The sequence below is a fragment of the Brugia malayi genome, assembly GCF_000002995.4.
Source record: "Brugia malayi strain FR3 genome assembly, contig: Bm_v4_Chr2_contig_001, whole genome shotgun sequence".
NCBI classification, from domain to species: domain Eukaryota; kingdom Metazoa; phylum Nematoda; class Chromadorea; order Rhabditida; family Onchocercidae; genus Brugia; species Brugia malayi.
This window is the reverse complement of record NW_025062476.1, coordinates 13,165,201-13,176,901: the sequence shown is the minus strand read 5'-3', so window position 1 is coordinate 13,176,901 and position 11,701 is coordinate 13,165,201. Positions and strand designations below refer to the sequence as shown.

At 21.0% G+C, this 11,701-nt stretch overlaps 1 protein-coding gene across 1 annotated transcript; it reads right to left on the bottom strand.

The window, feature by feature from the left end:
* Window positions 1-1,766: 1,766 nt before the first annotated feature.
* On the bottom strand, window positions 1,767-11,026 carry Bma-ptb-1 (conserved hypothetical protein,hypothetical protein; the record flags this gene model as incomplete). Its single annotated transcript, XM_043079416.1, has 10 exons — window positions 1,767-1,899; window positions 2,512-2,716; window positions 3,313-3,402; window positions 4,973-5,065; window positions 6,728-6,761; window positions 7,383-7,573; window positions 7,674-7,805; window positions 8,335-8,556; window positions 9,499-9,718; window positions 10,601-11,026. The coding sequence occupies 10 exons, from the start codon at window positions 11,024-11,026 to the stop codon at window positions 1,767-1,769; spliced, it is 1,746 nt and encodes a 581-aa protein (XP_042935350.1).
* Between the last annotated feature and the right edge of the window lie 675 nt (window positions 11,027-11,701).

Below are 11,701 nucleotides of genomic sequence, written 5' to 3'. Positions count from 1 at the left end.
ATTTTATTGGTTAAAATTTTTTTAAAAAGAAAAATTCTGTTTGATTATTAGCCTGAAAATTTCACAGAATTCATTTTGTTCAATGAGAAAGTTAAAATAAACTGCATGTAATTTCATTTTGAAGATAATAGCAAATGCTTTTTGAATATAAAAAGAAATTCAATAATTTTAAAAAATTTAATAATCAAAAATTTAACAACATATGTATGTGTGTGAAAGAATATTTTTTTTTGTTTTAGAAGGATGAAAAACAAATTTTTAAAATGTTTAACTAAAGAAAATTTAATTAAAAAATTTTAACAATTTATTTTTGTTCAATTCCAGTGAATAAATTAATTTCGTTTATGAATGAAACAGAACAAAGAAAGAAAGAAAGAAAGATTATTTTAAAAAAAAAAAACTTCTTTACTTAATTCAAATATATATATAACTTAATTCAATTGAAATTAATTGAGAGAAAAAATTAATTGAAACAAAAAAAAAAAAAAAATTGAAATTAATTGAAAGAAAAATTGAATTTATCTTAATTACATTTCATAATTTAAGAAAATTGGAATTAATTGAAAGAAAATTAAATTTATCCTAATTACATTTCATAACGTAATTTTTTTTTTAAAAAAAAAAAAATTGGAATTGAAAGAAAATTAAATTTTTTTAGCAGTAGCAATTTTATTTATTATTGACGTGGGTTAATGATATCATAAAAATGTATCAATGACAAACCAAAATGAAATAATAATGCAATTTTATTTACGCTGAAACATTTCACGTAATGTTAAATAAGATTGAATTTGCATCAAATATTTTTTTTTTTTTTTCATTTAAATTTAATTGTAAATTTTTTTTTTTTTTTTGTCTTAAAATATTCTATTAAATATGCAAATTTAGTTGATTAAGAAAAAACAAATTCGATGAAATTTCAAAATGTATATTATCCATTTTATTATTTATAAATAAATGTAAATAAAAATTTAGAAAAATGACGAAGAAAAAAAAAAAACAAAATTGTAAATCGGAATATTAGGAATTAATTATTTAATATTGGAATTGCATTTCTCTTCTTTTTTTTGTTTTTGTTTTTTTGTTTTTTTTTTTTTTTGTTTTTTTTTTATCAAATTAATATGTAAAAAAACATGAATAAAAAAAAAAATAAAAAGAAAAAAAAAAACAAAAATTTAAAATTGGTCATCATAAAAAGGACATTCCGATACATTTTGATAAATGATAATAAATTCCAAATGATAATTTCTATGATAAATTCAATTAATAGTTTAGATGAATACAAAATAAAATTGAAAAAAAAAGAGAGAGAGAGAGAAATTTTGATGATAATTTTAAGAGAAAGAAAGAAAAAATGAAAACAAAGTGAAAAAAATTAAATTAAATCAAATAATTTCATTAAATATATTTTCATCAGTTCATCTATCATCTTTTTTCATTTTTTTAAAATCAATATTTATCAAAAAAGAAAATATTTTTTATTTCAAAAAATAAATAAATAAATAAATAAAAGGGAAGGAGGACAAAAGAGAGAGAGAGAGAGAGAGAAGAAAAAAAAGGGAAACGTTGGGTACATTGCAAAAAATAAACAGAAAAATGATAAAATTTTCTTTTTTTTTTCTTTTTTAAATAACAAAAATCAAAAAAAAAAAACAATAAATGATAAAATGCTTATCTTTCACTGATAACAAAACGAAATTAATTTTATGCCAATTACAAAAATGATAATAATTAAAAAGAAAGAAAAGATTAATTTGTTTACTTTTTCATATACCACTTTTTGAGAATGATACCCGAAGATGTGCATTTTCGGCTAGTTTAAAATTATGCATTTCGATTAGTGCATTAATCGCTGTTTCCACATCGTTTAATTGTAGCAAAGCCATTTTATGATCCTTTCTAAAAAAAAATAAAAAATAAAAAAAAAAAAAAAAAAAAAAAATTTGCATAAAATTTATTTTTTTTTTTTTATTTCATTTCATACTTATTATAAATTATGTTTTATTTTTTTTTTTCTTTTCATATTTATATTTTTTATTTTATATTTATTTCATTTTATTTCATATTTATTATAATCAATTAATTTCACATTTGAAATTATTGTAAAAATAAGAAAAAAAAAATGCATTATTGTAAAATGAAATTATTACAAAAAATAAGAAAAAAAAAAAATGCAAAATTTTATTCAAATTTAATTAAAATGTTTCAAAAATTTTCCATTAGATTAGATATAATCGATGGTTTTATTAAAAAATATCAATATTAAAATAAATAATAAAAATTAACAAGAAATTAATTGATATGAATAATAAAAAAATTAACAATAATTCAATTAGTAAGAAATTAATTAACATGAATAATAATAAAAATTAATGAGAAATTAATTAATAAGAACAATAAAAGTTAACAATAATTTGACTAATAAAAAATTAATTAATATGAATAATAGTAAAAATTAATAAGAAATTAATTAATAGGAAATTAATAATAATAATAATAATAAAAACAAACGGGAAAAATTTAAAGCCTTTAGGGATATAGCCATGTTGTTCAAAAGCATTTGTAAGAAATTCCTCCGTAATATTTGGTGGAATATTTGAAAGATGAAGTGTTGAACTTGGCGGATAAATATTTAAATAATTTTTGCTACCAGGTTTCTTGAAACGATGTAATGATGATTGAGAGTAATCACGTGTTAAGCCAGCATCCGGTTGTCCTCAAAAATAATTATTTAATTATGCATAATTATGTTTTTTTTTTTTTCTTTTTTTATTTTGTAATCGGTTATTCCTGAAAAAAAAAAAAAAAAAAAAATGAGTTATTCTTTAAAAAATTTATTCAAAAAAAAAAAAAAACTTTTCATTAATTAAAATTATTTTTTTTCTTTTTCAAACAGTTTTTTCTTTAAATAAGTGTTTTTTTTCTTTTTCTAGAATAATTTTATAAATTTCTTTTGAGTTCATTTTTTTTTTAAAACACAGAGAGAGAGAGAGAGGGTGAAAGGAAAGATGAAATGAAAGATTTTTTATTTTGCCTTTTTTGATTCTTTCATTTATTTTTCTTTGTTTTTTTTTTTTTTCTTTTTTGGACAAATATTAAGGATAAAATTAAAAAATCAATTTCTTGAATAAATTCCTGCAATGACATCGTGTCACATCAATAGACTTTCTTTTTTTTTTTTTTTTTAAATAATTGATATAAATAAACAATTTAGAAGTTTACAAAAATAACATTCAGTACACGTATATATTCAAATGTGCACACACACACACGTACGTACGTACACGTAAACGCATACGAACACGTAATTACCTTCTTTTGGCATTTGAACATTACTATGTTTTGATGTTGCAACACGTATTTGCTTATCATGCCAGCGGACTTTATCGAGATGTTGAATAGCTGAAAAAATTAATTTGAATTAATTTGATACTAAAATTTTAAATTGGTATCATAATTTAATTCTTTAAAAAAAAAAAAAAAAATTTAAAACTACAAATTTGGCGTTGTTTTTTTTTTTTTTTGGGATTAAAAATCAAATATTAAAGTTTGAAATCACAAATTAAATATCATTTTTTTTCTTTTTAATTTGATATCAAAACTTAAAGTGTTACAATGTTTTCTAATGAAATATTAAAACTTAATCTAATGAAAAAAAGTAAATCTAATGATACTTTCGCTCTTTGCTAATTATAAAAAAATTTTTTTTTTAAATTTGAATAAAGATAAGTGATTAGGACTATTTTTGAATATATAATATCAGTTTTGAAGTTAGATTATGATTGGAATAGTTGAAAAAGAATGAATAATTTTTAAGTAACTTTTAAAAATTACAAAAAATCATTTTCTTTCTTTTTTTTTTCTTCATAAATAGAAAAGAAAAAAAAAAATTTTTGAAATATAAAAGATGAGAGAGAAAAAAGCAAAATTTATATTTAAAAAAAAAATTTTTTGTTTCATTTTTTCATTTTTCCGCAAAAAAAAATTCTACATAACTTTCAGAATTTCATTAATATTATTGACGGAATTGAATGATTATTTTAATTTGATAAGAGAGAGAGAGAGAGAAAGGGAGAAGGAGGGAGTGAAAGGAGAATAAAATAATCCAAAAAATGTATTTCAAAGAGAGAAAAAAGGATTCAGAGGGACAGAGAGGAAGAGGGAGAGAGAGAAAAGTGAACCGAGGGATAGAATTGATAAAAAAAAAAAAATTTTCATATCTATTTGAATCTAAAATATACTGCGACTTTTGCGCATATTATTTGCGCATACGTAAAAAAAATATTCCTTCACATTGCAGCAATATTAGTTGTAGAGGAATATTTAATAGAATGATTGATTATAGCTAATGATAATAGAAGAGGAAAGATGGAAGATATTTTAAATTGTGGAAAAATTATGGGTAATTACTTCATCCTTTTCAAAAATTTTTTTTTTTCTTTTTTTAAAATTTATAAGTAATAATTCCTATAAAACGAAAAAAAAAAAAAAAAAGGACAATAATAGTAATAATAATTAATAATAATAAAAGAAAACAATCGAATATAAAAACAGAATCAGAAAAAAAAAAATAAATAAATAAATAATTGTTGACAAACGAATGACTAATTTTAGAATGAAAAAGTAAGCATACAATGGTAAATTTATGTGTCAAATCAATTTAACTATAAAATAAAAGGAAAAAAAAAGTTTTTTTTTTTTTGTTCTTAAATTGGAATTATTTTCAAACAAAGACTAAAAAGAAGGGAAAGAGAAATGCCTCAAATCGTTGATTTTATCATTAAATAAAATAAAAATTATTGATGATAATTCAAATTAAATTTACGATCAATTTCTATTAATAGTAATTTAAATTATTGATGATAATTCAATTTCAGGTTACATTATATTATAATTCCTATTAAACAGTAATTAAAAATAAAGATTTAAAATTTTTAACAACAAAAAAAGAGTAAAAAATGAAAAAATAAACCAAGTTGTGCTTGTTGTGGTTCAGCATATTGTATTAATGCATTATCTTTCTTATTGAAAAGAATTTTAACTCGATGTACATCACCATATACACCTGAAAATAAATAAAAAGGAAAAAACAAACAAACAAACAAATATCTTTTATCAACAAATAATTTCAAATTTTGTTTTTTTCAAAAAAAAAAAACTTTTTTATTTATTAATATTCATTCATGTGTAAGAAAAAGAAAGAAAAAAAAAGTAACAAAAATTTAAAAAAAAAAAAATGCAAAAAATTTAGAATAAAAAAGTTTTTAATTTCTATATTAAATATATATATCATTTGAAAGGAGTACTGAGAGTTTGTTTACATTAATAATAAATATTTTGATAATAATAAAATGATCAAAAAAAAAAAAAAAAAAAAGAAGCGATTGCATGAATTTCAATTTAGTTTCAAAATTTAAAAAAAAAAAAAATTAAAATTCTTTTTTTTCTCTCTCTCTCTCTTTTTTTTTTATCAATAACTTTTTTTTCATTTTTTTTTTCTTTTTTTGTTGAAATTTAATAAAATATAAAAAAAAAAAAAATGTTGAACAAAGCAATAGTATTTTGCTATAATTACAAAAAGAAAGTAAAAAAAAAAAAAAGAAAAAAAGGGAAAAAATTTTTTTGGCGCTATTTGAAAAGTAATTAGCATTTATCTATCAATGAAACATAAAGAAATGGAAAAAAAGAAAAAAGAAAAAAGTGAAAAGTTTTTTTGTTTTTTGGTAATTTATGAAAGTTTTAAAAAAATTGGCTTAATTTTATTTACATTTTTGTTTGATAGGATTAAAAGAGAGAAAAAAAAAAGGGGAAATTAGAATATAGAAAATGATAGTAAGCATATTTTTAAAGAAAAAAGTTTTTGCTTTCCTTTTTTTTTTTTTGAAGTTTTCATTTTTAAAAAAAAAAAAAAAAATTTTAATTTTACATTGCTAATATGTATGTTTTTTTTTTGATAGTGTAATAATAATTCAGGATCTGTGTAGCATTTTGTTTAATAATTCAAAAAAAAAAAAAAAATTTTAATAAAAAGGAATAATGGTTAAAGAAGGGGAGAAAGAGAGAGAGAGAGAGAGGGAGGGAGAGAGGGAGAGAAAGAGAAACAGGATAGAAAGGGATAAGAAAAAAAAAATTCTGAAAGTTTAAATCTTAATTTAAAAAAAAAAAAAAAAAAAAACAATTTTAACCATTTTATGCATTTTTCTTTTCTGCATTTATACTAAAAATTAGAATTTTTCTCCTCTCTCTCTCTCTCTCGTTTTCTTTTTTTTTTTTTTTCTTTTTAAACAATTCTTTAAATTAAATTATTTCTTGAAATTTATTTCTTTTCTCTTCCATTTTTAATTTTTAGTTTTTTCTTTTTTTTTTTTTTTGCTATAAAATTATTACAAAAAGTTTTACAATAAATAATATTTCATTAGCATTTAAGTGAATAGATTAGATATATTATATTTTTAATTGAAAATGATAAAGCTAACAGATCCTGAAATATAAATATAATTTTAAAATATAATTTTATTAATTTATTTAAGCAATGAAATATAATACATTAAAAAAGCTAATAAAAAAAAATTTTTTTAACAATCAATCAAATATATCTAATTAATTTTGCATTGTTTAGTATAATTCCTCAAATTATATATGTATTTTAAATGTTATTTAAATTTTTAAAATGAAAAAAAAAAAAAAAAGAAAAAAAAAGTAGGAAAGAGAAACAAGCAATACGTACCGAAAAGAGTGAAGAGAGCATCTGGCGTGACCTTCTGAAAATAGGACAGAGATAGTGTGTATGTGTGTGTGTGTGTGTCACTGTGTCACCTTGTCTCCTTCTATTTAATGTGTGAATAGAAAAATTTAAAAAATTAAAATTAAAAAAAAAAAAAATTAACTAGAAAGTAAGGGGAAAAAAAAATTGATAATAATGTTTATTTTATAGGGAAAACAAAAAGTAGGATAGTTTAGAGCAATAAATTTAAAAAAAAAAAAAAAGAAAGGAAAAATAAATCAAAAAAAAGAAAAAAAAGGACAAAAAGTTTGAAAAAAAAAATTAATTAATGATTTATTTATTAAAAACAAAAAAAAAAAAAATTTTGATATAAAAAAAAATAGATACTATATTATTCTTCTTTTTTAAAATATAATAATTGATTAAACTTGAATTAACTTTTTAAAAAAAAAATTGTTATAATTTGTGTTTAATATTTTTGTTAAAACAAAAAGAAATGGAAAATTATTATGAAAGTCGTAAGAAATTCATTAAAATGAGGCAAATAAATAAATAATATATAAAGCATAGAGCAAAAAAAAAAAAAAAAAGAAAAAAAAAATTTAAATTGAATAAATTAACAAAAAAAAATGAATATTAGAAATAAGATGTTACTAACATTTTCATTTAGATTGGAGACAAGTACAACGGATGACATATTTAAAACATTGACATGTGGAAAACGAAGTGCCGCTGCGGTAGCATTAATCATTGCTGCATTAGCTGTTACCGGACTTGTTGCACCGGATGCAAGTGTTGTTGTTAAACCAGTAAGAAATGGCGAAATTCCGGTTGGTGATGCTAAGGCATCTATAAAATTTCTTTCAAATTTATACTGAAAAAAAAAAAGAAAGAGAAAATTAAAAAAAAAAAAATTAAAAGTACAATTTTTTTTTTCTTAAAAATATACCAGCTTGCGGAAATGCCGCAGCTTGCTGCTGAAAAGCATACTGCGGATTTGTTGCACCAAATGGAAAAGCAAACGGTGATTGCACAAGTGATGCAATTGTTGGACCCATTTGTCCACCTGTTGCCGCTGATACTATAAAAAAAAAAAAAAAAAAAATATTTAAAAATAATAATTGTAAAATTATTGTTAAAAAAAAAAAAAAAAATTATAAAAAGAAATAACTTTCAAGGATTGCATAGAGAGAAATTTGAAAATAACAAAAATTTCTTTTCTTTTTTATAAAATCAAATAAGTAAAATTGCTTACCTATAAAAAAAAAAAAAAAAAAAGAAAACAAATTTTAAACCTTTAATTATATGTTTATTATTATCTTTTTTTTTCTTTTTAATACATAAATTTTTGACGGTTTTACAATGTTTTACGCCAGTAAAATAATCATTTACATACTATAAATGTGTTAAAATAATGAATTACCAATCATTTGTTAAGAGTTTATTAATTTTCGATCAAATTTGAACTTATTGAAGATGAACTTTTCAGAGATTAATTATGAAAGAAATTGATTGTAATTAATTTTTGTCAAGTTTCATCGTCCTAATTTGTTATATTTATAAATTGTAATTTTGATAGCAAATAAGAACAAACAAACAAACAAACCAACCAAGACTAAGCTGTTGTTCAAGAGTTAATTCACCGGATGGTAAATTTGGATTGGTATAATCTCGACTTTTATCATTATTATATTTCACATTAAGTGTTGCAAGTTTGCTATAATCAATACGAAGACAACAACATCCATTGTAAACATTTTGACCATCTAATGATTGTCGCGCTAATTGGGCGCTATTAGCTTCACTAAGTTGCACCAATGCTTGAAATGTATCTAAAATAGAATTTGAAAAAAGAAAAAAGAATGAAAAAATTCAGTTAAATAAAAAAAAAAAAAGAATATTTGCGCCAATAAAATTAATTTATTCATTTGATTCAATTTAAATCATTTAATTAAACTAATATAAATTATTGAATTATTTCTCTTTTTTTTTTTAATGAGTTTTTTTTTTTAATGAAACATATTTTCATAAAATTATATTGATAGAATGAAATTTAGTTAATTCTTCAATAATTTTGTTATATTATTTTAAAAACTTTCTAAATTGTATAATTAAATAATTAATTATTTTATTTGTTATCATCTTTATATTTTGCATTTCAAAATTCATTTCTGAATATGTCAGAGATATTTTAATCCTATCAATAGCTTAGCCAGTTGTAAAAATTTAGAAGAAATAATTAGTTAAGGCTAATTTGCTATAGCTAAAACCGATATGTGCAGCTGTGCCAATTTATTTGATAAGAAATACATTAATTTTGAATGTTTATGAAATATTTATTCTAGCGCTATTGTCCATATTATATTTTACTTAATTAAAGTAATAAAAAAAAAAGGTAATAAAGTCAATAAATGTTACCAAAAAAAAAAAGAAAAAAAGAAATCTTTTATTTAAAAAATAATTTAAAAAAAAAAAAAAAAAAGATTACATCTAATTTATATTGATATAAAATTTAAAAAAAATTTTTAAAAAATAATTCAAAAAAGAAACTACACCTAATTTATATTAATGTAAAGTTTAAAGGAAAATTTTTTTTTTTAAAAATAATTCAAAAAAGAAGACCATACCTAATTTATACTGATGTAAACTTTGAAAAAAATTTTTTGAAAATAATTTAAAAAATAAAAATTATACCTAATTAATTTATATTGATGTATTAATAAAAAAAATATATGTATTTATGAGGATAAAAAGAAAGAAAAAAAAAATCTAACTATTTTTATTAAATGTAATAATTCGAAGAACTTTGCCATATCTGGAAAATATCTGATGCAGCACGTCGAGAGTTACCGGATAAAGCATATTCTCGATGATAACACGCAACACTGAATTTGGTTGTTGCTGTGTGCATGCTGAAATGTCCAATGCGGAAGCGCTAATTGCTGCTGTACCGGTGGCTGTTGAACCATTACCCAAAACTAACAAATTTGATGCCTGAAAAAAAAAAAAAAAATTCAATTAAATTTATTTTTTTTTATTACATTTCATCAAATCCTATTTAATTTAAAAAAGAAAAAAAAAAAAAAAACTATGCCTTCTGATATTTATTGATAAATGTAAAAAATGATTTAGAATTTTTTTTTTTTTTTTTAAAAAAGGTTTTATTTTTAATTATTCCAAAAAATAAAACTATTGTTTTTGCATTTCATTTAATTGAATATTTGCTGTATTTGATAATTAATATTATCATTATCAAATGATAATAATATGAATATGTGAATTTTTAAATTAGATTTAAAAAAAAAAAATGATGATGATGAAAATATGACAATTTACAACTAGAAATTCAGTTGATGATGTTAAACATAGACAGAGATATAGAAGAAACACACATATATATTCTTATCATTTCAAATTAAATAATCAATTTTTCATTTATTAGCAAAATTATTTTCTTATCATCCAATAAATATCATTTTTAAATGAAATGAAAATTTTTTTTAATATTAATGAATCAATTATTTTAAATTATGATTTAAATCAACTGGTTAAATTCTTACATTTAAATGGAATAAATATTATTAATAAATTAAACTAATTAACTATATGCTAGAATTTATTCAATCAATTAATTGCTATAAATCAAATATGATCACAAAAATTCTTATTTTGAATGAATGATGAAGTATGTTACTAAAAAATTTCAAATTTTTATTTATATCAAATAAAATTCTAAATTCTAGGATAGAAAAAAAAAAAAAGACGAAATGAAATGTTTTTTTTTTGAATTGAGAAATTTTCATACGAATAATATAATAGTATAAATTGAATATTATTAAATATATTATTGATACAATGGTATATCCAGTAGGATACCATTTGTTCTTGCGAATCTTGTTGCGACTGTGATTGCTGTGTTTGTGATTGTTGCGAATGTCGCATCTGATCCATAGATGAATGTTGTCGTCTGTTATTGTATGTGGTAGGTTCGTGTAGATTAAATGCAGTTGACGATGATGATGATGATGATATGACAGCAATACGTGATGATTGTTCGTTAATATTTAAATGACGATGTTGTTGTTGTTGTTGTTGTTGTTGCTGATGATGATGATGTTGATTTTTTGCTAATATTGAATGAGGATGATTATGTTGATGATGATTATGATGATGATGATGATGATGATTACGACACTGATGACGATTACTGATATCAGAAGCAATTATAAATTGTTGTTGTGGTGAATGTTGTTGCTGTTGTTGTTGTTGACCAATTATCGGTCTTATAGGTGATGCAGCCATACATGTAGCTGCAAATGAATGTGCTGCTGTTGGTGTAATTTCCGATACAATACCGGAAAATGTGTTCTGATCAAGTTTTAGACACGTTTTCTTCGAATTTACTGGTATCGTTGATGATGCTAATGATAATGATGATGATGATGATAGTGATTCAGAGATAGTAGTAGTAAAATGATTGCCACGATATAATTTAGTATTATTATTACTATTATTATCTGATATATTACCGTAAATTGTTGATGATTTACGTTTATTAGTGGTATTAAATGGTATACCAGTAATTGTTGTATTCTTTAGAATATTACCAGAAAGAAAGGTAGCGGTGGCTGCTACAGCAGCTGTAGCAGAAGGTTGAAAATTTGAATATTGTTGATGATAATAAGTTCTAGGAGTAGAAATATTTGTATTAGGATGAGTTAAAAATACAGTTTGTGCTTCACCAATTGGAATTAATGTTGTTGTTGTTGCTGTTGTTGTTATTGTAGTAGCAAACGTAGTAGTAGCAGTAGTTGTTGCTGTTGTTGTTGTATATCCTGATAACGGATAAAATGCTGAAGGATTGAGAAAATTCTGGGATTGATTTAAATTATCAAATGTTGTAGCAACGGTATGTGGAAACAGTGTTACCGTTGATAATGTTGGAGCTGATATGATGCAAGACGGTAACGTTTTGAT